Below are 27,035 nucleotides of genomic sequence, written 5' to 3' on the forward strand. Positions count from 1 at the left end.
GAAGCGGAGCAGGAGGAAAACAAGCCTCCGCCGCTTGAGAAGCAAGCCTGAAACACACTCTACCCTCCCTCCCCGTCAGCGCTTCCATCTGCGCTTGCGCGAACGCGTCGCGAATTCCTATTCCTGGCGAGCGGAGGGTCCCGAGAGAACTCGCGCATGACCGTTAGGAGGACCTGCCTAGCTCCCGGCTACCCAACTCCCGATCCCCTCAGTGCCGAAGACGCTCGGCTATCTCCGTCGTTTCCGACGCGCCCCTTCCCTCCTCCTCTTCCCCCCCGCTCGCCCGCCCTCGCCCCGTCTGCCTGACCCAGGAATCTCAGCAGAGACTGAGGAGAGAGAGAGGGAGGGAAACGAAGGCAGGAGCAGCCGCCGCCGCGGGGGCTGGAAGATGGCGGTTGGGATGGGGAGGAGGAGGCGGAGGCGGCAGCAGCAGCAGCAGCAGGCACGGGGCTGTGGGAAAAGGCAGCGGGGCTCTTCGCGCAGGCGAGGCTGAGGGAAACGCCGCCGCCGCCGCCGCCGCCGCGTCCCCGGGAAGCTCCTCTCTCCGCTTGGTGCCGGTTCGCCTCCTCCCGACTCGCCGCTTCCCCGCCGGCGTGAGATGGACGTCGGCGCCGCCGCGCTTCCCCAGCCGACGGAGCCTCGCCGTCCTCGCCGGGGTTCTCGGCCGTCGCCTTGAGGCTCCGCCGCGGTCCTGAGGGGAGAGGCGGGCTCCGCCGCGCGCCGCCTGCGAGCGAGACTCGCTCTCGCTTCTCTTCCCTCCGTCGCGAAGCGGCAGGGCGACCCCTGAGGGAGCTGGCTGGCTGGCTGGCTGGCTGCTGAGGGGGACGGGACACCCGGCGCTGCCTCCGCCGCCGCCGCCGCCGCCGCCAGGGAAGATGTCGGATACGAAGGTGAAAGTGGCCGTCAGAGTCCGGCCCATGAACAGGAGAGGTAATAATAATAATAATAATAATAATAATAATAATAATAATAATAATAATAATAATAATGGGACGGAGATGGCTCACACTCGCCTCTCAGCGGTCCCCACTAACCCCGTCTTCACCCCTCAGAAGCACCTTTCTCCCTCGCTCCCTTCCGCCCCTCCAACTTGTTTGCAGAGTTGAACTTTTTTCTCTCCCTTGGATTGGCGGCGGGGCGAAAAAAGGGAAGGGTGTCCCCTCTGGCTTGAGCAAAGCTCTTGCCTAGCCCTTCCTGGCGAAAGTCTCGGGAGCGGGGAGCTCGGGGTGTGAGCCCCGCGGCGGGCAGGATGAAGCCCCGATCCCTCATTCGCTCCCTTGGTTTTCTTCGCTGGAGCGCAGCCTCCCTTTTCTTGCAGCGAGGGGCGTGGAGTTGAGGGCAAACCTTGTCGGCTCCTTGTAAATCTGTTCGGAGCTGGTCTGCTCGCTTGCTGGGTGGGTGGGTGGGTGGGGAAAGCTGGCTGGCTTTGGGGCGATTTCTCAAACCTGTCAGGGGTGCCAACATTTATGGAGCGGGGGCAGATGAGCCCCGCCCCGCATAATTGATCACATGACACAGCACGCACCGTTTGAATGGCAATGCCCATAAACTTAGGGGGGGGGTGTCAGATTTTTTTACTGGGGTGCCCAAAGTAAAGTTACCGGATTTTTTTCAGACGGACTTTGGCCCCTAGGAGTTGGCTTCTATGCAACCTATCACAGAGTTGCAAGGGGCCACAAGGGTTCAACCCCCCGCAATGAAGGAATATTTTGCCCAATGTGGGGTTCAAACCCATGACCCTGAGATTAAGAGTCTCATGATCTACCGACTGAGCTGTCCCAGCTGACTAAAAGCTGTGGATCTTCTTCTCTCTTCCTGACTTCCAGTGGAGGATCTGACACTATCATCTCCTAGTCTTGGAGATGGTGCCCTGAAATGGCTTACATGGTCGCTTTTTTGGGAGGGGGGACATTTTCAAGACCGCTCAGTGTGACTTGGTTGCCTTAACTTGCCAGCTGTTGTTACAATAGGTGGTTAATGAAAGCAAGAGAGTGGTCGTCTTTCCACCCTTTCAGTGGCTGTATAATTTCACACGGGTAACATGTGGAGAACATACAAGCCAGGCAATGAAACTGGGCACTGGTGGAAAGCCTCTGTCAATCTGTAGGTCTCCAACTTTTTGCTCTTGGGTTGTCCTTTCCCCCCCTTTTTTCCCTCCCCCACATTTTTTTTGGAGAGCAACGCCCATGCCATTTCCTACACTCTTAGCAGCAAAAGGGAGTTGTTTTCTAGACACAAGAAGAAAGAAACAGGAAAAGCCCTGCTGGCTTGGGATGAGCTGTATATATCATTTTGTAAGGGAACATTCTGAAATTCTCAGTTGCATGATGTTTCAGAGCTGGAGCTGAATACAAAGTGCATTGTGGAGATGGAAGGGAATCAAACTGTGCTGCATCCTCCACCTTCAAACAACAAGCAGGGAGAAAACAGGTAAACATCTAAATCTATATTCTCAATTCAGATAAATGATTTGTGTCCTTTGTTAAGGAAGCACCAGCTGTTTCTGTAACTTGTCTCTACTCATGGGAAAAAGTTCTGGAAGGTGATCCTTCTCTGATTCACAACCATATAAAAAAGGAAGAATTGCAATTAACCTTCAACAAGCTGAGTGCTGAGTTGCATGAAAAGTAGTTATGGATTCTATGTAGAATAGTAAGGATAAACTAGTAAAATAAGCTACTAAGAATGTCGGAAATCAAAACACTGTAGGTTTAAGTACAGTTACCTTGTAAAGCACATCCCCTCCCCCAATGTAGTATTCTTCGTGGATTCAGGAATGATAGAATACTATGGATTCTTCGGTAGCAGTGAAAATTGTTACTGATTTCAGTGTACATACAGCTGAGTAGATGTATTTCCTGGATTCGTTATTAAGACTGCTTATTTTAATGAATGAAGAGTGAAGAACTAAATCGTATCTGGCTTTTATTTGTAAAGGCCTGGAAAAAAATTGTTGGAAAATATCCAAAATACCAATGTGCTGGACTGTAAAAATAGATCAGATTTTTTCTTCATAAGGGGCCAGGAGGGAGGTTGTTCAGAAGAGACATAGAAGGAAAAGTTAGTGTTGTCTGTGTTTTTTGGGTGGGTGGGTATGATCTGTTGATCTGTTCACTCTGAATGTCTTCTTTCAGTGTTGGGATTACTTTTTAATAGGAAAACATTGTTTCACATAGTATAGGTGGCAGTGTACTATTCTACTGAAACAGTTTGTTGAGAAGCAGCATTCATTACTGAGAACGGAGGAAGGTTGGCAGAATATATGATAGTGTTGAAGAGCTGTCTAAGTGTTGGGCTTTTACTTGCAAACTGATGCACAGATTCATGTATTTGGCATATTTATTTTAAAGTTTGCCATTAGGAAATAAAGGTGTATGAAACTACATACTTGGTTAATTTCATTTTTAAACAATAAAGATAGGCTTACTCAGTGCTATTTTTCTAGAAAAAGAGGTGCTGGAACTCACCATGAACACCTCCCATGTTCTCTTATAAGGCAGTGCCGCCTATCTGAGAGGTGCCGGAACTGAGTTCCAGTGAGTTCCAGGTGGAAAAAAGCCCTGGGCTTACTCCTGTTTGCCATTAAAACAGCACAAAGTGCCACGACTGATTCAGCCAGTGCAGCTTGTGACATGTTAGAATTTCAAGTAGACAGAAGTCTCCAGTCTTAAGATAGACTGGTGTCATCTTTATGTCTTCTACAGCACAGAACCAAGGCTTGGTGACAATAAAATTGGAGTAGAACTGGGGATTATTTGCATATGCAGCACATACAAGATAAAAATTACTGAACTGACCCGTGTTGCTGTATGCCTATGTGTTTGTTAGATTCATTGATCACTTTGTCCCAAAGGATAGTCAAGTAACAATCTGAAAGTATATTAAATCCCTTAAAAACAACAGTTTTGTATTTTTATGTTGGATTATATATAGTTGGTTGTTGTGTGCCATATACATAAAAGTTATAAATAATCAATTTTCTACCTACAAGTAGCTCTCAAAGTGGCATACAGTCTATGCTAAAAGTATAATGTATATCAATAAACAGTACAAACTATTTTAAATCCCTGTGCTGGCTGCAGTCCGCTTTCTGATGCTGTGTAAATGTATCTTGAAAACTTTTCCCCTACACCCTGTATCTCTCTGTTCTTGCATTCTAAGAAATCCATGCTTGTGACCCTTGGTTATCCAAAGGTATTCTGGCTGCATCCCAAAAAACATGATGCCCACTCTTACTTCCTTTCTTATGTCTGAAGCTACCTCCCAGATGTCATCCACAAGTCCCCTTCTTCCATCAAATCCCTCATGAAAACCCACCTTTTCCATGAAGCCTTTGGAAGAACTCTGTAGAATTTAGATACAGTATAGAATCTGTGAACCTCTTTCTGGACTTCCATCAGGATATTGCAACTGTTGCATCCCATTTCACCCACCTTTAGGATTAAGATTCTAACTTTTCTTCTTCAATTTTCCACCTACACATTGAAAAAGATTGTCCTAATATGGATAATTTATTTTGTGAAGAAGGAAGATAGTTTTATATATTGTGTAGTAAATATATTTTGGTTTTCGTCAAAGAACAAAAAGGCTGTTAATGACAATGCAAACGGAGCAGTGGCATTTATAATAGCTGAAGAGGTTTGTTCTTTTCTTTCAAGCCTTAGAGGAAGTTAGGAGGGAAAGGTTCCAACTCCAGGGAGTTGGTATTTGTTGCAAAAGCCTCAACTGAAACTTATCTAAATGGAGTGTCAAGTGAAATGAGACAATTACCAGTTGTCTGCTTTATCCAAAGGAATTATCAGCAGGAAAGAAACAGCTATGCAGGCGCTCTTAATATTACCTGCGTGAGGTAGCAGATAGGATAACAGCTGACAACAGTCTTTGTCTATAGGAAACTGTAAAAAAGAAATCTGATTTTGATCTTTTAAAAATTGCCTTTCCTTGTGGAAGTTATTGTTCAGCTTATGAAGTGCAAGCTTTGATGTGAGTAGGAGATATATAGATACAGACAAAAAACATTTATGAACTGCTTTAGCAGTGTTTCACTAATCTCATTCTAGCTAGTGACCTAGATACTATTCCAGTAGACTATCCTCCTAAAACTGTGCATTATTAAAACCTCAGAGTTCAGGTTACAGGTTTGTGGTAGTGTTTCTGATACATATGAAATCAAAGTGGAATGAACTCTCACTTGTTCTTGTTAAGTATCATGCATACTTTTTAAATGTGTCTGTAGATATCAATGATTAAACTTCCAGCTGCTCTTTTTCTGTTCAGAGAAACTAGACACATTCCTTCTACAGATTTGGAAATATGAGAATAGACTTCTGACAAAGACTTCTTCATGTTGTTTTTGAATGAGAAAATGAGATTTTTCTGTTGTAATGGGATCTGCAAGCTCTTGAGTGCACAAAATCCTTTAAAAATGGTTTATGTATTTACACAAGGCCAAATATCAGAGCAAAGGAAAATAATGACACAATAAATAATTAAGTGTATTAAATGGATTAAGTCATTATCAATTAAAACAGTCAAGTGATAAGCCAGTTAAAACCATTTCTTATTACTTATGTGTAATAGAAAATCTTCATGACTATGCATGCAAAAGTTGATCCAATGAAATATTACATTAATTTTGCAAACTTTAGAAACAAATAGAAAACTAACAAGAATCTTGTTTTCATTAACTAGTTACAAAGTTAACAACTATGCAGCATGTTGTAGTTAGTGAGAGATTAGGAAACCTTTTAGTATAATTAACACATGTGGCTACAGAAGGGATGATTATACCTATACCTGATTATTATCCTTGCAGTTCAGACAGATCATTTGAGGTGTGGAACAGTTTTAAATTTAGCATTCTGCTTGTTATGTACGCACTGTAAATAGTAAAAAAAGAAGAAAAGAGCAATTCTGATACATTAAAGTTTTAATGTTACAGTAGCTATATGCACCTCCATATGATTTTGATTTATAAAGCACTTCATAGTTTTTAGTGCAAGGGTGGGGAGCCTTCTTTCCATTGTGATCTGCATTCTGTTAGGGTATGGTTACCACATTTTTTTCAATGAATCCAGGGACAATTTTTTTTTTTTTGGCTGAGTAGCAACAGGGAGTCAGTGGTGGGGATGGTGAGGCAAAAGACCCTGGGCCCAAGCACACATGCATATTGTATAAAGGTGCAAAGCCCTTCTTTTGCACTCTGTGAAACATAAACGCTCAGAGGTTGTTGTTTTTTAAAAAAGGGAAACGGCGCGCCATCTGCCAGTGACTCCCGAGCCTTCCCCAATCTCCTTCCCCCTTTGTTTTGACAGATCAGGGGAGGCTTGGGAGTCACGGGCGGGTGGCCGTTGCCCAGGAGGAGCCAGCCTGGTAGTGCAGTGGGCTCTGTCTGGCTTCAGGAGCTGCTCGCTGCCCTGGCGCCCGCCATTTTTCCTGCGCCATGGCAGCAAGCAGCTCCTGAAGCCAGCCAGAGCCAACTGCGCTAACAGGCTAGCTCTGGGCTGCTGAGGCTGCTGCTGCCATGTTTCCCAGGGACATATTTGCAAATCTGGGGACATTCCGGGGACAGAATTTGTCCGGGGACAGATCTGCAAATCCAGGGTCGTCTGGTAACTCTATGTTAGGGGCAATCTGTTGGGGACTACATCCCTACCCATTTACTGGGCCACTGGGGAAAGCATAGATGACTCTTGCCAGAGGTTTGAACCAGTTGCTTGTAGAGGGCTCTCCCTTCTCCATTCATTTTGACCTTGTCTTCCTATCTTGCCCTCTTCTCTCCCTCCAAGCTCTCCCCATCTGTGTAAAATAAGGCCAAGGGCTTCAGGTTCCCCACCCTTGTGTTAATACACCTCTAGTGGACCACCCCCTTTCTTAGTTGTGGAATGCTGTGTAATCTTTAGTACTGAAAGCTTAGGCAAATATTCACAGTGAAGCTGTAAAATAATATTTACTGGACTGTTTTGGTTTTGAAGTCAGTAGTATGATGTGGCTTTCAACTCTCACATGGTGGGAGTATTTTTTCAGGTGACCTTCTAGGAAGATCACAGGTCACAGAATTTGTTTTAGAAAAGACTTCCCATCCTCCATGTTTGTGAAAAGTGGACTACAGTGGTACCTCCGGTTACGAACTTAATTCGTTCCAGAGGTTTGTTCTTAAGCCAAAACTGTTCATAACCCGAGGCACACTTTCGCTAATGGTGCCTCCCGCTGCCACCACACTGCCGGGGCAAAGTTCGCAACCGGGAGCATCTACTTCCGGGTTAGCAGAGTCGTAACCTGAAGTGTTTGCAAGGAGGATGGTATGTAACACGAGGTTCCACTGTAATCAGAAATTTGTGTGTACAGAATTTCAAAAGTATTATCAAATGGTTGATTAATAAGTGAGCAAATTATAGTTCTACCAAGGCAATTTGCAACAGATTGTTGCAGTGCAGAGTTTTCCTAATCATTATGGCAGCTTGTATTCAATGCCCTTTTCCTACTCCATTCCATTCTTCCTTCTCCTGGTTTTCTGTTGTCTGCCTTGCTGTACTCAAACCTTTGCCACTTTCCCTTTTTGTGTTCCTCTAGCCATACTTTACTCAACACTGTACCATTTTTTTAATAAAAAAAATCCTTTCATTGTCTTTCCACTTCTGCTTTACCCTGCCACTGTTTGAAAGAGCCGCTTTCTCCCTTCTCGCTATACTCAAACTTCTCCCTCCTCCATTCCTCAGTTGCTTCATGTGAGAGAGTTAAAGGATTTGGAGCCCTTAGATTTTCCATAGGTTCTTCACACAGTGTATTTCACTTCTGGTAACATGCATTGTCTTAAGCATGGAAGTTCCAGATTGAATGTAGTAATTTAAAATACATATTTCTTTTGCAAGCATGTACCCATATGTGTACATCACAGGATATGGAGCCCTCAAACCTTCCATAGTAGTTTATTTAAACCTCTGCCATTGTTTAAAATTGCCAGTTTCCTCTCATTTCCCTCCATTCCTGCTTTACTCAAACTTTTGTTTTAAACCATCTCTCCCCCCCCCCCCGCTTGCCTTTCCATTCTTGTTTCCATGCTATGGCCACTGTTATTGTGCAACCTTCCTTCACTTCTGTTCCCCTATCTCGCTCGGACTTCATGCAAATCCAGGATTGTAATGCAGCACTACAAATCCTGCAAAGGTGGCTGCACTATGACATACTTAATTTTTATTATAGAGAGAGATGGAGGAATGCACAGATTTGATGAAGTGTCACCTACCTTCACCAGGAAGAAATGGGCTGGAGCAAACATAGCTTAAATATATATTTAACCCTGCCTCATTTCAATTTCCTGCTAGTGCTCAAGAGCCTCTGCATTTGGAAAATCCTCATGTCTTACAAAACACATTTTTAGTTTATGAATCCTTCAGGATTATTGTTTGCATTAATTGTTACTTTGTTACTCATTTTTGATGAAAATATTAAGGAAACCAGATATAAATATTTATACTGTCTACATGCTGCTGTATACACCCATAAAATAACATTGAGAAAATGCCTTCTTTCATTGCAGGGTGAAAATAGGGACTAAGAAAAATTCAATTGCACATTTTTATTCTATTCATGCAGTTTGCCATCAGTCTTCTGGGGTACTCTACAAATTGATGAAAATGATTGCAACTATTAGATGTATTGTTCTCATTGCACAAAAAACCCAAACTAGTGCATAATACCAGTTTCAGAATTATTAATCAGAGCTGAAAGTTTTTAAAAGAAAAAACTCAAAGCAAGACTATGGGTGTAGACCACCCTGCAGACTCCTTCCCCATGCATATCCAAAATCTTTTCAGAACAGATTGCGGAAGGCTGCAAGAGGAAGGAAAGAAAGAAAGGTGATGTCCATTGTACAAGTACATAGGCAGTGTTGGGTGTAACAGTAATAATTCAGGCTGCAATCCTGACCCTACTTACCTGGGATTAAGTCCCATATAATTCAGTAGGATTTACTTATGGGTAGATGTGGTTTGGATTGCACTGTCATGTTTTATGAACATAATAAAGGTTAACAGTGGGATTTTTTCCTTTTTCTTTTTAAAATATGCTTTTTATTAGTTTTCTTACTTAACAAACACACACACACAAAAACAAAAAGAATATAATAACAAAAACAAAACAAAAAACCATACATACATCCATAAATCCATACGTTCTTACAAAAGAACTTATGCCACCATGTTCTTAATTCCCAATTCCTTATCTTACCCAATAGACTTCCATCTTCCTCAAAGCGGGTATGTCTTATCTGTTTAATAAACTGTTTCTTTAATCATTTCATCATTTCTTCTGTTATCTGAATACTATACTTATAATCCATATTGTGGTTTGTGAAAATTAATCAAAGCATGTCCAGGTTTTAACTTGAAGGCACTTTTTAAAAAAATATTCTGTATAAATTTCCCACTCCTTTTTGAACTTTTGGTTTGGCTATCTCCTAATTGTCTCCATCATTTTTGCCAGTTTGAGATATTCAAAAAAATTATCCTGCCATTCCTCTTTTGTTTGTACTACTTCTCCTTTCCAATTTCTGGAAATTAATATTCTTGCTGCTGTTGTAGCATATAAGAATATTCTCTTTTTTCATTTGAAATATCTGAATCTAAAATGCCTAAGAGGGAAGCTTCTGGTTTCTTTATGAAAGTTTGCTTAAACAATTTTTTCAATTCCTCATATATAATATCTCAAAAATTCTTTTTTTTTTTTTAAACCACAACTGGATTTTTTCTTTTGGTGGTTTCTGTGACTTTTTATTGCCTTTCAGGGTTACTGTGAAAGTTGAGATTCTTAGTATATGTGTCAAGGCAACACACCAGTCACTCTGGAGCAAGAAAAAAAATGATATTTGCTAAACAAAAACAGAAGAGCTGCTGTAGAATTGAACTTTTGTCTTAACCGAACATGGAATGTAGTACTATCCATTTTTTAGTTGGGAGTCCAAATCCATTTTATTTCAGTTGGATTTGCTTCTCTAGTAAGTGTACAGCTGTACTCTTTTATTTATCCTTTCTGTTTTTGTGTAGTTTGGCTTGTTTCTGGATTTTCCAGAAGGAGATTATTTTTATGCTTGCTGTAGAAATGCATAGGAAGCCTTTTTTGGTTTTCTTCGTATGTAAGATCTAGCTCCTTAGCTGATTTTGTTTAATCTCTGCCATCTCTCATAGCCTGAATTATGTGCTTCTTTTTATATAGAGGGATGAAACTAAGGATGTTGGGTAAATAAGAACCAATGTGCTTATTCCACATTGAGTGGACAATAGTATATAAATTATCCATTGCAATCTGCATTGTGCTGTTCATGGATTGTACACTGGGTATGCAACTGAACAGAGTGATCTATGTTGTGAAGTATATTGCCATTGGTACAACTTTAGTCTTGGCATTAGTTCTTCCTGAATACTGATGAAATTCAGGCATAACTAGGCACTTGCCTGATTGTGTGTGACAAACAGAAATAGTGACCAGGCAAAAGCCAAAAGAAAAATAGTTTGCCATTTGATAAAGTGTGTGGCATCATCAAAAGGGCCTCCTTAGCAGACTGTAGGAATTGGTTAGATGTGTAGATGGACAGATGGTCTTTTAGGTAAGCTGGTCCTGTATAATTTGGTATTATGCACATATTTCAGCATATTGACCATGTCAGCAAATCTTCACAGGGATCTCAAGACACATGCAGAACAGAACTCAGGACATAGACTACTGTTGAAGTAATATGTATAAAATGTATATATTGAGGCTGCAGGCTTTAACATACCATCAAATAATTTACAAAACTCAGGCAACAGAGCAGAAAGTATGAGAGGTAGGGACACAGAACTTAGGACAGCAAGCACATAGAAGATGAAGCATCAGAGGGCAACATGAAAGAAGCACTGAGGAGACAGGGACCAGAGGGCAATACATTTTACACATGAAACTTTCTATTATCTGTTAAGATATCTGCCATTGGTTTTTAGCAAATTCAGTGCTGTGCACATTTGCTTGGACTATTATTTGGTCCAGCACTGGGAAAGCCCCACCTGCTTACATGGTTCAGATACATCATTTTTCTTTCTACACCTCCACTGCTGAGCTGCTTGCCCCAAATTCCCAAAATAGGAATCTGAAAGTGAGAGAGAGATTGGAAATGCCCAAGCAGGCATCAAAGAGATAAAGGTGGGATATTTATTTCAAAGATTGTGAAAGCAGTTCCACATGCATACACAACTTGCAGGTTTACTGCTTCACAACACACACACATGCACATCTATGCATGTGTAAAATGAGCAGTGTTTAATAATAACAATGGGAACAGAGGCTTTAGGCACTGAGGCAGAATAATCTGTCTACTGGTTGACCTTGATTGACCCATCCTTGATTTATACAAAGTTACACAGGAAGCTGCCACTATACCAGGAAGATTTGCCCTTAGATTAGCTTCACATTGTTCCTGCTAGAAAGCATTTTCAGTTTTGTAGTAGTCATATCTTTTTTGGTGGAAAGCTTTTATAAATATAGAAAATGGTTACTCAGAGTTTCAAGCTATTAACTATGCTATTTGAACTTATGAGGCAGCCATATACTGAATTAGATCATGCTGCCTAAGATTTATATATATAGGAACTGGGATTTTGTCCATGAAAAGTATATGCTTTATGATGAAGTCAGTGGCACCAACTTGAATAAAATATTTGGGGAGCCTGCCCCCCCCCCCGGAAGGTTGCAGGAAGGATGGACAGAGGGAGGGCACCCTGGGAGACAGGTGTGTAATTGGGTGCCTTATCTGTGCTTTCATGTGTGGAGATGGAGGCTGAGGTGGCTCAACACAGTCAGTTTTGGAAGTCCCCAGCCTGCCAAAACATTTGCGGGGACGAAGGGGTCTGAACTGCTTTGAGTTGGCGCCTATGGTGGTTGCTCCTTATGTGGCTGCATCCAGATATAGTTCCTACATAGATAGATATCTAATCCCACTAGAGAATACATTCCTCATTCAGATCCTCATTTCAGATGTTCAGTAATGTATAAGAATAGACAAATAGTAGACAAAGCCTTTGTTGGCACTCCACCCCCAGTAAAAGTTAATTTAGCTTATAAATGTGAATGTAATTGAAATAGTTGTCTAAACAGCAGTTTTGCTCATCTCAAGCAGTTCTCTCACATGCTTCTGCTTTGTCAGTGCAGAATTCCTAATGACTGTGTCTATCCAGAATAACACATGAAGTGTTGTTTCCATTATCGCTCAGGAAATTGAGATTGTTGTGTGGAAACATGAGACTTGGAATGTTTATTTCTTCTGTTGTGGTTATAACACCGTTTCTGGAAATATCATTAAAGGCTGGTCCATGCATTCATATATCTCACTAGATATTTCAGCTGATTTGGCTTAATTTAAGTGTCTTTTCTGAGGTGATACAAAACTTCTGCCTGTGGTGTGTGTTCTGTGATGGCAGTTTTGTACATACAAGTCACTTTAAAAAAAATGAAACTAAATAGATTTCATTTCAGTTAAACATCTTAGCTAGCATCTTAGGACAACCAAGGTAAATAGAACAGTCCCAACAGATAACTAGCCCAGTAATCCAATCAGCTGAACACAATACAGTGTATTAATGACAGTAGAAATGTACCATGACATGTCACAACACATACTTTTGAAACAGTCTCAGCCAGCTACCATGCACAGTCTTATGTACAAAGAGAGAAAACCAGTTCTGCCTAAGATCTCAATGGATGCATGCAGAGCAAATTGACTGCTGTTTGATCAAAACTGACCAAAGCATGACACACTGTAGTAAATGTGCTTGCAATATGTTGCAATCTCAGCTAGAAACCACAAAAGAATATTGCTTATATGTTGTACATACAAGTCATAAATTGATTGTGTAGTTGTTCACCTTTATGCAGCTCTCTAATTATGTGCAATTACTTATGTGAAGAACTAGTAGCCTCAGAGGGGATTGATAATTGACATCTGCATCAATATATATATATATTATTTTATTGGTTTATTGCAAGGAGCTGAAGATGCTGCACATATTTCCCCCATCTCAGTTAATCCCTACAACAACCTTGTGAGGTAGCGGTAGGTTAGGCTGAGAGATGGTGTCTGGCCTAAAGTCACCCAGTGAGCTTCATGGCTCAGTGGGGATTTGAATCCTGGTGTCCCAACGCTCTTAATAATTTATCCAGCACTTACATTTTTATGTCCCCTAAGTGAGCTATGGAAATTATATTTAATATAATTTTAAATTTCATTAAAAATTAGTATCTTTGTCTCTGCCAATCAAACAACATGGAATTTACCTTCCATCTAATAGAAAAACACTATTTTGTTCAGGAACTACCAGAACTTGCTGAAGGAAGTTCTGGATACTTACATCATATGGAAGTATAGAACTAGAATGGGAGCTTCTGACCCACCAGGCAAACCTGGTCCACCAGGCCTTCCCACTTGGCCTCCAAAGCCATTTTGGGGAAGCCATGTCCCTGCCCCCCACCCTACACCTGATGTTATACATTTAGTCAGGTGTGGGGCAGGTAAGGGTGGGGTTTCAAAAGAGCAATCAGGAACTTAAAGTGGGCTCCAGTTTGCTAGAACAAGGTGTGCTTCCTGCCAGAGGAGTGCAAATTGCTCAAAGAGGGAGAAGTAGCTTCCATCTGATGGAAACCATTTCCCCCTCCCAACAGTGCTCTTTGAAGGTCCATGTGCAGGCCACTTCAATCAGCAGCATGGGAGGGGTATGAAAGGGAGAATTCTTTCTTTCCTTCAGTCCCCTTTCCTACTGGGGGAGGTAAGAGAAGAAAGCCTTCATTTTAAAATGCTGACTTTTTTTCAGAGTTTCCTTAGCAAAATGGAGTTCTGAACAAGGCATACTCCCAACTGCTCATCAACTGATGGGCAGTAGCATCATACTTTGCTCAGTGAAAGAAAAGCAGAAACCACCTCTTCCTTCCAGCACTGTTCTTTGCAGTGCCAATCTGTGGGAGGCAGTGGCAGACAGGAGAGCCTGGCGTGCTCTGGTCCATGGGGTCACGTAGAGTCGGACATGACTAAATGACTAAACAACAACATGGGAATGAAGGGGGGAATTCCTGAATTAATACTGTAATTGCATTCTCTCCTGTAAGTTGTACAGGTGTGTTTCTTCTTAAAATCTTATTAGTATGCATTATTTTTGGAAGAAAAAAAATTATTGCTTTCCTAAGTCATTAAATATTGAATTCACTGATCTTTCCAACCAGAATAATTTATGGTGTATACAGAGTGTTCTAATAGTTTCAGGCACTAACCATATATTCCCTTTCTTTTTAATGCTTTCCAATCTGTGGATGATATACTGACAATCCTTTTCTGCCATTGCTGTATTTCCATTCCTCAGAAAGTCTCCTAAGGTAAGTGACTGATCTTTTACAATACTGTTCCCTATCAAAATAAAGATAATTTGTTCACAATATCTAGCATGCTTTTCCACATTCAGTTTAATAGCTTTGCTTTCTGATAGGATTTAGAACCTGCATTATTTCTATCTAATTTTGTTCTACAACCTGGTGCAGAGAAAAAGTTTGGAAGTTGCCAGCCCTGGTCTGTCTTTGTAATATGAATTTGATACATTCAAGTGTGAATTTTTGACAGTCACATAAGACTGAGGTGCATGTTAAGCAGACCTGCTTTGCCAGGCATACATACAGAATTATATGCATTTTACTGAGGGTCATTTCATATTTCATTGACACAGTGGTAACATACATGTGGTGTTGATCTGGGACCCAAGGTTGCATGTGTAGGAAGTAGTGTCTCAAATGTATGAAACTATCACCTTAGTGTGATGTTGAATTCCATCCCAGATTGCCATCTTCCACTAGGAAGTGTCAGGTTCACATAATCTTAGTAACTACCGTATTTTTCCATGTATAAGACACCCCCATGTATAAGACGTCCCCTGTTTTTGAGGACTCAAAATTAAGAAAACACCTCTCAGCACTACCCGTGTATAAAATGAGCTCCAATTTCAAACCTAATTTTTTGGTAAAAAAAACCCTAGTCTTATACACGGAAAAATATGGTATGTCCACATCCTCCTTTATGTAAGAATGGTAGCTGAGGGTCAAACACAATATATAGGATATCCATGATCAGATCTCCCGACACTAATTTTGTTTTCTAAATAGCTTTAAAGTGGATTGCCCATTTTTATTGGCGCATGAGTTTAGGAAGAAGGAATGTTTAACTCTTCTCTTTGTACAGTTTTCAAAACCTAAAATGGTCTTGCTAGAAGAGAAATATATAGATACCTGTATTTTTCCTCTAGTAGGGCTAATAGCAGCTTGGGGGAATTTAGTTTAGAAAATACTGCAGAGGAATAAACACTATTTTCCTAGAGCCAGTACTCAGATAAAAATTGGAACCCATCAAAGCTGCATTTAAGAAAATGTTTGTGTGTTTTAAAAAAGTGGTAGTCAGGAGAGCTAATGCCCAATTTCCTGCATTATGTCCGGCTCTGATACATTTTCAGCCTGAAAAGATGGGAAATGGGTTAGACCTTTAGACAATAAACACCTGAACCTCACAACTGACATGAATTTTGAGTAATTTTATCCACTTAATGTATTTAAAGAGTGTGCATAGAGAGAATGATATGGAAAGAAGCACAAAATGTTTGTTAAAAATGTACAAAATACAGTTGTACCTTGGGTTACTTCAGGTTACAGACGCTTCAGGTTACAGACTCCGCTAACCCAGAAATAGTACCTCGGGTTAAGAACTTTGCTTCAGGATGAGAACAGAAATCGCACTGCAGTGGTGCGGCAGCAGCAGGAGGCCCCATTAGCTAAAGTGGTGCTTCAGGTTAAGAACAGTTTCAGGTTAAGAATGGACCTCCAGAACGAATTAAGTTCTTAACCCAAGGTACCACTGTAGTCATAATATAATGAGCACAGCTGTCAGAATTCTGATGATAAGAAATATATAATTGCATGCTTTAGTTTGTTGCAACCTTCCCCAACCTAGTGCCCTCCAGATACTTTGGACTGCAACTCCCATACGCCCCAGCCCACATGGTCAATGATCAGAGGCTATGGGAGGGGTCCACAATGGCTCAGTTTGTATGTCATGGCATGCTACAATTAGCTGTGGATTACTTTTACTACTGCTGCTGCTGGTCACTTTCCAAGCCTACTAACAAGTTGTTAGTTAGTACCTCATATAAGAAGAAACTACGGTAACTGCAAATAATCAGAAAGATCTGGGATTTTTAAAAAGACATTTGAATATAAATGGTTTCTTTTGCAAATTGTGAATGTTGCTTTTGCTATTCAAAATGGTGTGAGTTTTCATAGTTTTTAATTTACTTTTTTCTATTCATATGCAGGTGTTTGCCTTTGATTACTGCTTCTGGTCTATGGATGAATCAAATACTGCAAAATATGCAGGTATGATTTGTAATTACTGCAAGGCTTGGCTGATGATTTATAAAATTCTACTTCCCTCCCCATGTTTAATGGAACCCACATTTTCCTGCTTTCTCTGTTTACAAAGTTATTAATTTTATTATGAGTTCTAAGTCCATTGTGATTTGGTTATGTAAAGGTAAAGGTAAAGGGACCCCTGACTATTATTAGGTCCAGTCATGGCCGACTCTGGGGTTGCAGCACTCATCTCGCTTTATTGGCCGAGGGAGTCGGCATACAGCTTCCGGGTCATGTGGCCAGCATGACTAAGCTGCTTCTGGTGAACCAGAACAGCGCACGGAAACGCTGTTTATCTTCCCGCCGGAGCGGTACCTATTTATCTCCTTGCACTTTCAGCTTTTTTTTTTTAGTGCTTTCGAACTGCTAGGTTGGCAGGAGCTGGGACCGAGCAACGGGAGCTCACCCCGTTGTGGGGATTCGAACCGTCAACCTTCTGATCAGCAAGTCCTGGGCTCAGTGGTTAAACCCACGATTTGGTTATATACTTGACAGAAAAGCCATTGTTTCCCTGGATTTTGTTAGTGTTTTATAACCTGTATATAAACCCACTGTGGGTTGATTAGTGCATGTCTGAGTATTCTTTCACTGCGACACACCCTGTCCTTTCCTTGTAGTCATCTTAATTTTCTAATTATATTTATTCTATTTGGTTTACCCACACTGAACTCATGACTTTAGACAATAAAGAAACAGCAGGATGAAGCAACACTGAAACCATCCAGATTGTGTTCATTTCTACATTTCCTTCTCATTAGGACTGGGAAGAGAAAACTGACTATCGTATTAGAAATATTCATTTAAAATACATCAAAGATTCTGTTAAAAGCAGATTACTTAAAAAATTAATTGGATGGTAGAAATACTGCATCTGAAATGCTTACTTCAAAGTGCTGACAATACCTGCTTTTTAGAAGCTGAAGCTTTCTCCTTTATTTCTTTAGACCCATATTTCAAAGCTGTCTTTCTCTTGTTGCTAGTTATTGGAGGGAAGTCAATTTTAGTTTTGTTATATAATAAAATGGTTTGGGCATTGTAGTTTTTATGTTTCATGAATGCCCAAATTAGTGCTGTTAATTCACAATGTTTAAAAAGAGTTTTAAGTAGACACATCAGCTTTATTCAATTTAAAAACATAATCCACTTTCTGTACGCATGTGAGAAAGAAAATACTGGTTTAGACAGAGGGACAGTTATCAAAACAGCACAATTTTATATATATCATAAGACTCACAAGTGGATCAATATTTTAGAAGCAGCTGTTCTGGTAGTGCTACAACAGCTGACAGGACCTCCCCTCCCTCTTCTCCCCCAATATACCCCTTAAATCTCTTCTGGGGCTTCAACCCCTGGAGCAGACTTGGGGAGGATGTGGGGTGTGCATGGGGGTAGGAGAAAGGGAAAGTCTCATTGTGCAAGTGGGAATTCTTGCACCGATGAAACTCTTAGTGATGCATTGGATACAAGCCAAAAATTGCATATCACGTTGATACTTTTGATATGGTTAGGAAATCATTGTGTTAAAAACTAGATATGGATTTAGATGTCATATTTAAGCAATCTAAGCAAAGTTTTTCACAACTGCTTTATTATTCACTTTTTTAATTGCTTATGGTGATAAAACTTAGTTTATTTAATTTTGAGGCTTTGGTTTCTCAGTTGTGTATTAAATTTTGCAGGTCAACAAGTAGTGTTCAAGTGCCTTGGTGAAGGGATTCTTGAGAAGGCTTTTCAGGGGTATAATGCTTGCATTTTTGCCTATGGACAAACAGGTGAGAGGTTTTTACAAGTGGGGATTTTTTATTGTGCCAGGAGTGCCACTTAACTAATGCCTTTCTTCAGTCCGAACCTCTCCTTGAGTGCAGTGTTGGACTTCTCCTTTGCCACATATATTTTCTCTCTTGCATCACATCCCAGTCACTTCTCTCTTAATACCTCTTAACTCAAAACCTAATAGCACTCATGACTGTCTTCCTATGTTCATCTACCTGAACATATAAATATAAATATACTCAGGATCTGGTTGTAGATCTTTCTGACTTTGAGACAAATGATCAGTAAACAGACAAAGCTTCACATCCTTAATCTGAAAAAACAAGCCTAGTTTCATTAAGGATAATCTTGAACTGTGGGATCAGTACTGTTCTATACAGACAGGTTCTTAATAACAACATTGAAATCTGAGACTATACAGATGCCTTCTCAAACCATTATGCTTTGGTTGTGTATGCATAATCTAATGAACTTAGTTCAGAAGAGGAGAGCACCAATTATTGTGCTAGGACAGTTGCATGTTCATTTTTGTACACTTGCAAATAGTTCAGAGGAACTGAGAGCTCTACTTGAAATATTCCTCTAAACACTATTAAATATAGCAAGACATGCATTTGATGAAAATTCACAAAGTTAAGTCATGTGCAGACGACAAGGTGTCAGCTTTTTCTTTTACTTGTTTTGCATATGCTTTCCACAAAAGAAGCATCTATATATTTTCACAACATATTAGTTAAACTAAATAATTTGACATTCATAAGGTGGACAGATGAGGATGAGAAAGCAATCTGTACTGTCATCATCATATACACTAATGCCATTGTGAGTTGCCTTGTGTTTGTAGAGCTAGAGTCAAAATTGTACCACCTCTGTACAAAAGAAGAGGCATCAGCATGCTCAGAGTAACCCTGAGGTTTGCAGATAGGAAAAAATAGCCTAGGATAGTCCTGCAGTGTAGTTCATATTGTATGCTGCAGTTCAGCCTCTAAGTAGTTTATATGGTATTGTCTAGAGCAGTAGTTTCTGATCTTTTCAGACCTTTAATCCAAACATGCCTTTGGGGACCCATTTCTTAATATTTTGCCATATATTTAAATAGTGGTTGTGATGTTTTCGCAACCCTCCTTACATCAGGCTGTGTGACCTGATAGTAGATTCAGTTGAAGGCAAATAATCTGAGACCCCTATGGAAGGTTGGTTGTTGGGCTGAAGCTGAGAATTGTTATCCACATTGCAGATTTGGCTGAGAGTAGTATATAATAATCCTGTGACATAGTTCACTGTAACATCCCTGTTGTAGGTTGCAGGGCTGTGCTGAGAGAGCAGCTTCCAGCAGCCCTTATACTGTAGGCCACTGCTAATGTTGTAGGGCAGAGGTGGGACCTCTTAACCTGCCCCTCACAGACCTCTTCCCAGGTCAAATCCTGCACTTAGGCCAAACCAAATACTTAATTGCATGGAGAACCCTTAATTGCATGTTCCATTGACTTACATGCAAACTGCCTACACTTTTTGTAGGAAATAATTTGAAAATGCAAGTAGAGCTTTTATAATACATGTTTCTTTTCTATATTCTGTTTTAGGCTCTGGAAAATCCTTCTCAATGATGGGTAATGCAGAACAACTGGGTCTGATCCCACGGCTCTGCTGTGCATTGTTTCAAAGAATCACTTCAGAAGAAAATGATTCACATACTTTTAAAGTTGAAGTGTCCTATATGGAAATATATAATGAGAAGGTCAGAGATTTACTGGACCCTAAAGGGTAAGGAACTTGTTTTCAATGTTGATCAACACAACAGGTTAGGAATGAGAGTATATTTTGTGCACTGAGACCCAAACTATACATGATTGCTTTAAATGTGACTGTGCCTCAGATGTGTGGGAAGGTTGTGATTTAAAGGACCAGAGTTTGTACGAAACCTTTTCTGACAACAGCATTCCCACTTGCAGCCCTTTTCCTCCAGAAGTTCTCTCCCCACCACCAACCAGGCTCACTTCTGCTATCGGAGCTCAGTAGAGATAAAAATGTTTGGAGGGGTCAGCTTTGGAATTAAAAGTAGTGGGTGGGGGGGGGGAGGAAAGAGGAGATTCAGCTCCCTTTATCTGCATGCTTCAAATAGCACATCACCACCCATCAAGCAGACCCAGTCAGTCCCATAAGGTTATCGTCTGTCACTTCCATGTGTAGTGTGAACTTGTCTGCTCTTACTAGAGAGAGCTATATTTACCAAAGTGAAATGCCAACCATCTATGATTGGTGGTCATTAAGGAACCTGGTTTTCAGAATTTGCTTCATGGAATGTGAACAAAATGAGCTATGGGAGTGACTTTTACTGCTGTGTGGCTATTATGGTAGCCGGATATCTGTACAATAGCAGAAATGAATAAGAGAACATGCTTTTGGGGGGGGGGAGGGAGTCTGTCATTGTCCTGTGTATTAAAATTTGGGGCTTATGAGCTAGATAAAATGTGAGTAAGAAGAGACATAATAGAGTGCATTTCAGTAATCCAATCTGGAGTTTACCAATGCATGGATTACGTTAGATGGGCTATCCCGATCCAGAATAGCTATAGCTGTCTTACCAACTGAAGCTGGTAAAGGGCCTTCCTAGCCATTTAGGTAATTTGGACTCTTAGTGACAGAGATGGGCCCAGGAGCACCCTCAGACTATGAACTTGTACTTTCAGGGGGAGTATTACCCCAGCCTTGGATAATTGTATGCCATTTGTTGGAAATCACAAGTGGGGAGAGTGCTGTTGAGTTCAGATTCTGCTTTTGGGTTTCCCATAGGTTTCTGATGTGCCACCGTGAGAACAGATTGCTGGACTATATGGGTCCTCCAGCAGGTTCTTCTTAAATCTTTTCACATTGAGGCTATGAAGATGAGGGCAAGTTAGAGGTTAAAACAAGTTATAGGGAGAAAAATACCAAAAGTCTTTTTATAATGTTCTTTAAAATTATTTGATTAAAGAATTATCTTGGTAATTACCCTTGACATTTCAAGCAGATGAGCTTTTTTAGAAGTTGGTTGGTAAAAATTAGACAAGTCAATTTTTTTCTTTCAAAGGAGTCGACAGTCCCTCAAAGTTCGTGAGCACAAAGTTTTGGGCCCATATGTAGATGGTTTGTCTCAACTCGCTGTTACTAGTTTTGAGGTAGGTAAAAACCAAATATCTAATGATATTAATAGTATTCCTAGGGTATGGTGGGGCGGGGACAGAGCTTATACAGCAGCCATGGCACACTGCTTCGTTACAGGCTGTGAGCACTATGAGCTGAGAAAAGAAGCACATGCATATACAATTTATATGATGAAAACAATTTGTCTTACCCAAAATTGAATAAATACATAAGTAAATATTAAAGATTGGTTGAAGAAAAAGCACAGGTGGCATAGAAATACATTTCAAAGGAGAGACCTTATGTGTATTCGGGGCTGATGAGTATTTTAAAGTAAAAAAAGAACTTTCTAAAGAAATTCAATATGGAAATCATATTAGCAGTTTTTAAGCCATTGACTGATTTCAGTTATTCTGTTAACAATTACATTATATTAATCAGCTGAAGATAAATTAAGGCACCTTCTGTTTTCTAAACTGTTTGTGGATGGGGTAAACCTGTGATTAGGATGATGTAATTATTGTCTCTGGGCTTTATATGGAGAAGGTAGTGATGCTAGGTGAATCAACTCTTTGAGCCAATGGAAACATTGTGAATGGGAAGAATAAATTCTTTGTTTCATCCATTGTTTTCATTATGCTTCAGGATATTGAATCATTGATGTCAGAGGGAAACAAGTCCCGAACAGTTGCAGCAACCAACATGAATGAGGAAAGCAGCCGCTCCCATGCTGTATTTAATATTATAGTAACTCAGACCCTTTATGACCTGCAGTCTGGCGTAAGTGAATTGAGTTTAAGGGCCTTTGGAAATTTTATTGTGTGACTAATGTGATTCTAAGTATGTGAACTTGTAAATTCCTCCCCACTGATTTCAGGGATGCCCCAGTCCCAGACACATGTGTTTTAAAATAGGGATGTCAGATTAACAGTACAGAAGAATGTTAATGGAAATGTACTGAAAATGGTTAAGTCCCAAATTAAAATCTATGATACACATATGAATAGTATTCCTTAATCTGAAATGAGAAGCTAACACGATGGCGGATGATCTAAGATGCCATGCCAAGCAGATTCCAGCAAAGAGCGCATGAAATTTCAAATGTCATTTGTAGACACACATTACTATTAGATACTGTATTTGTTATTGTTCTACAGATTATAGAGGTTTGTAAAAATCCAGTACAGCACTTTCTGTGTTGCTTTGGTTTGATGTGTCTTCATGGTAATGAATACATGGGAATGGGCAGGTACAAACCAGCCACCAGAAACCTTATGGAAGTAGTTCATCAAGACATGGCAGTGAATATATATCAGATTGCCCCACCTTATGTATGGGGGTAGGGAGAGAAATGTAATATGGTCAATAAAGGTATTAGAATAGAACACGACCAGAGATCTGTTGCTTGGTAACCAGATTTAGGATTGGTTCCAGCAAGTCAGAAAATCTAACATCCTCTATTAGGGACTGATATCAACTGCTACTTGATGGATCCTTAGAAGAAGAGTATGTAATACAGAACTCTCCAAATAAATTTCATCAGAATGGACATAGTGATCATTTGTGCGGAAGTGTCCTCGTGAAACTTTTCATACACATGGAAAACTAAAATATTTTGGAGATGTCTAGGCTAAGTAGAAGGACAGAGATGCTATATATAGATCCTGAAACTCCAAAAAGGTTTCTACTGTCTTTATCATGCCTGCACATGAATCTGCATGAATACACAATAAGTAACTTTTACAAATGTGTTAGACCCCTTTTTCTTGGAAAATGTGGAATGGGAAGGGTAATGAAATAGCATGCATCTTTATTATGACTGTCTGGTGTTTTTCAGCTTTTCCCTTACAGGGCATTGTGAGGCCAATATGGCGTATATAATTAAATGTAAATTGGGCACAGTTATTATTAGTATTTACAAAGATTTGATACTGTTAATTCTAAAGATGTCTGTACTAAACAGTAATGTGAAAGTGACTTAAAAATATCACAGCAACTGCCTCTTGATGTTGTTCAAGTTTGTTTGCCTGTATTTTATGGTTTCTTGCACTGTGTGAATTCATAGTAGGCTATTAAAAAGATTGATTTGTTTTTGTATGTTTGTGTTTTTGCTTAGAACTCCGGAGAGAAAGTGAGCAAAGTCAGCCTGGTAGATTTGGCTGGTAGTGAAAGAGTATCTAAAACAGGAGCAGCAGGAGAACGTCTGAAGGAAGGCAGCAATATAAACAAGTAAGGGCATGAGTGAATTTAAAGTATCCAAATAAACATTCACTTTGGCTGTACTCATCAGAAGGCCCTTTAAATCAAGCTTCTCATCAGACTACATTCAAATAGCATTCAGAATTCTGAATGTTAGATTAGTTTTACCTTTCTGCAAATTTTTTCCATTTATGATCCAGGCATGTGACTAATGTGAAATCGTTAACCTGAAGTGACAGCAGCACTTTATATAATGAAAAGGTGCTTGCACATTGTAATTTCTTCACATCCATTTCCCCAAGCAGTTGTGGATATTGCATTAAACAGCAACTAAGTAACAGTAGGGTTTTAATGGTTGCAGAGTTCTCAGTAAACTTGTTGTTTTCCTTAAACACTTCAGTGTATTGGTCTTAACTAGATAAGGAGTGTCTCCACCCACATCGTTCAGCCTGGACACTGAGATCCAACTCCAAGGGCCTTCTGGCAGTTCCCTCTTTGCAAGAAGTGAAATTACAGGGAACCAGGCAGAAGGCCTTTTCAGTTGTTGCACCCGCCCTGTGAAATGCCCTCACAGCCGATGTCAAAGAGTTAAAAGAACTATATAAATTTCCATAGACTTCTGAAGGCAGCCCTGTTTCAGGAAGCTTTTAATGTTTGATTTATGTTTATTTTTTCTGCGGGAAGCCGCTCAGAGTGACTGGGGAAACCTAGTCAGATGGGCAGGGTATAATATACAGTGGTACCTCGCAAGACGAAATTAATTCGTTCTGCAAGTTTTTTCGTCTTGCGATTTTTTCGTCTTGCGAAGCACGGACTTTGGAAAAGCTTCAAAAATCACCAAAGTCTTCAAAAACCTCAAAAAAGGCTACCACACTGCATGCTATGAGTTGCTCCTCGAAGTCAAGTCGCAACTGCACCCCCTGAATGCACGGTTTTAAGAAAAAGGAAACAAATTTGCAAGACAAAGGAAACAAACTTGCAAGACGTTTTCGTCTTGCGATGCAAGCCCATAGGGAAATTCGTCTTGCGATGCAACTCAAAAAACGAAAAACTCTTTCGTCTTGCGAGTTTTTCGTCTTACGAGGCATTCGTCTTGCGAGGTACCACTGTATACTATATCATTATCATCATCATGCAACAAGTTGTTACAGTGACTCCCAAATAAGAATTCTAAAAGCTGCTTCATTTGTTTGCAGTAAATTTGCTTTTGCTATCCATCTATTTTCTTAATAAACAAATGGCAGATAATTACCTCTTATTTACATAGCTTCATAGTAGGAGGTGCTCTTTTCTTCTGAAAATTGAATATGCTTATTCCTATTCTTGCACTGTTTGCTTGCTTGTGTTTTTGACTGTAGTGCTACAAAGCACCCTTTAATACTGTTGGTGCTCATTTTGACCTGTATGCAACACCTTTTACTGTTTAGCTCCATAGGCTTTACATAGCAGTTTATTCTTCTACAGATTTCTATTACTCTTGAAATCCTTTTTAAATCTTCACAAGTTCTAAAATTTATTACACCCCACAGAAGCTACCTCCCCCCCCCCAAGATTAAATTTCATTGCAGCTTTTGACAAATTGTATGTTACATGTTCTAGCTGATAACAATTTGCTGCTCTCCTAGGTCACTCTCAACACTAGGTTTGGTTATCTCATCACTTGCAGACCAAGCAGCAGGAAAGGGGAAAAACAAATTTGTGCCTTACAGAGACTCTGTGCTCACCTGGCTTCTCAAGGTAAGACATGGCACTGTATCATTCTAAGGGAAACTGTCATGGACTGATATGCTATCTTGCACACCAGTGTGCAAACTTTTTTCACTAATTAAGAAATATTCTAGATGCAACCTCTTCCTGGTATGATACATGCTTTTTCTTGCTATAGTAACCTTTTGACACAGCTGTTTACTTGCCATTCTGATTTTTGCATGATACTTTGTAATGCTGCGAGCTAAATATCCAATGTGTTGTAGGTCAGATGCGGTTGAAAGCAATGCACCTTGATTTTAAAAGTGTGCATTATATTCAACTAAATCATTATGTGAATGGAATGACTTTTGCCCATGCAACAGAACTTCCCTTTCCTCTCCATCCCCCATGTACCCTCTGTTCCACCACTAGATCTGCTTTGGAGAGTTGGGGAAGGAGGAGGGGAAGTTCCCTTGTGCAAGTGAAAGTTGTTCTGCTTGTGCAATGACTTCAGTGAGTGCAAACCTTTGTATGCTAAATGTAGTGAAATTGTGCGTTTAGAGAAGGGGTATATTTTCAAATTGCTTCACATATTTATGAATTACTTAATATACTCTTTAGGACAACTTGGGAGGAAACAGCCAAACAGCTATGATAGCTACAATTAGTCCAGCAGCTGATAATTATGAAGAAACACTCTCCACACTGAGATATGCAGACAGAGCTAAAAGGATAGTTAATCATGCTATAGTAAACGAAGATCCAAATGCCAGGGTCATCCGAGAACTACGTGAAGAAGTAGAGAAACTAAAAGAACAACTTTCTCAGGCAGAGGTAAATATATGGTAATATTACTGGTGGGATTCAGTGAGTTGTCTTTTTTATTAGTTCCATACACATTTTACAAAGGGCGGGGAGGTTAATGTTTTTGAATTGGCTATAAAATTTGTATCACAACAGGATTTATTTGAAGATGAATTGATGATCTGAATTTCTTGTGGGAAAGGGGAAATCCAAATGGTGAGCACAATTAAACATAATGAAAGAGTAGTTTGGGGTTCTAAGTATTTGCACCCATGTATGTGATTCTGTTCACAACCCAATTTGTTTGACTAGCAGAACGGGATTAAAATTTGTCATGGATAAATTGGGAATTATAAAATGTTTGTAACTGTCATATTTTGGCTATGAAGGCTATGAAGGCACCAGAGTTAAAGGAAAAATTGGAGGAATCTGAGAAACTAATAAAAGAACTGACTGTCACTTGGGAGGAGAAGTTAAGGAAAACAGAAGAAATTGCACAGGTATTCTTTTCAGTATTCTTTCTGCTAAATGCTTAATTAGTGTAAGTTTGCATTACAGTACGTAGCCTGAGACCTGAAAATATAGGGCCGTATATAAATTCAATAAATAATAATAAGATAATAGTCTATGGAACAGAGATGGACAAGTTTTATATTTCCAAATGTGATCTGGCTGTCATACTGTTTCCTGAAAATCTGTGGCTCTTGCCATTCACCTGGATTTTATGTATTTAAAATATTTATTTACTGTCCTTCATTAAAATAGTCCACTATAGTTTACAATAGTGTGAATAAAACTAGGCAACAAACCAACAAATATGTATGGTGACATGCAACAAGACAAGATGCAAATTAAAAACTTGGAAAACTAAAGAAAATTCCAAAAAATATAAAGTTTAAGGAAATCCTGAGGAAGTAGGTTAATTAACAGTTTATATTGATGTCACACAATGCTAGCATACTTGCTGTGGTTGCATAGGCTTT

General features: G+C 40.0%; 1 protein-coding gene across 6 annotated transcripts in view; it reads left to right on the forward strand.

Annotated features, from left to right (window-relative positions):
- The first annotated feature begins 307 nt into the window (after window positions 1-307).
- Window positions 308-27,035, forward strand: part of KIF13A (kinesin family member 13A) — a 70,598-nt gene continuing 43,870 nt past the window's right edge. For 4 of the 6 annotated variants that reach the window (XM_081873332.1, XM_081873335.1, XM_081873334.1 and 1 more), the window contains exons 1-12: window positions 309-930; window positions 2,337-2,430; window positions 14,379-14,391; window positions 16,368-16,428; window positions 18,144-18,236; window positions 19,821-20,001; window positions 21,308-21,395; window positions 22,006-22,140; window positions 23,477-23,589; window positions 25,185-25,296; window positions 25,870-26,082; window positions 26,442-26,552. In XM_081873332.1, coding sequence (XP_081729458.1) covers window positions 876-930; window positions 2,337-2,430; window positions 14,379-14,391; window positions 16,368-16,428; window positions 18,144-18,236; window positions 19,821-20,001; window positions 21,308-21,395; window positions 22,006-22,140; window positions 23,477-23,589; window positions 25,185-25,296; window positions 25,870-26,082; window positions 26,442-26,552 — 1,269 coding nt within the window. In that variant the 5' untranslated portion in view covers window positions 309-875. Of the gene's footprint in view, window positions 931-2,336; window positions 2,431-14,378; window positions 14,392-16,367; window positions 16,429-18,143; window positions 18,237-19,820; window positions 20,002-21,307; window positions 21,396-22,005; window positions 22,141-23,476; window positions 23,590-25,184; window positions 25,297-25,869; window positions 26,083-26,441; window positions 26,553-27,035 lie in introns of all 6 variants that reach the window. The other 2 variants (XM_081873333.1, XM_081873336.1) reach the window with 1 other exon arrangement.

This window comes from Podarcis erhardii, assembly GCF_964252035.2.
Source record: "Podarcis erhardii genome assembly, chromosome: 8".
NCBI classification, from domain to species: Eukaryota; Metazoa; Chordata; class Lepidosauria; order Squamata; family Lacertidae; genus Podarcis; species Podarcis erhardii.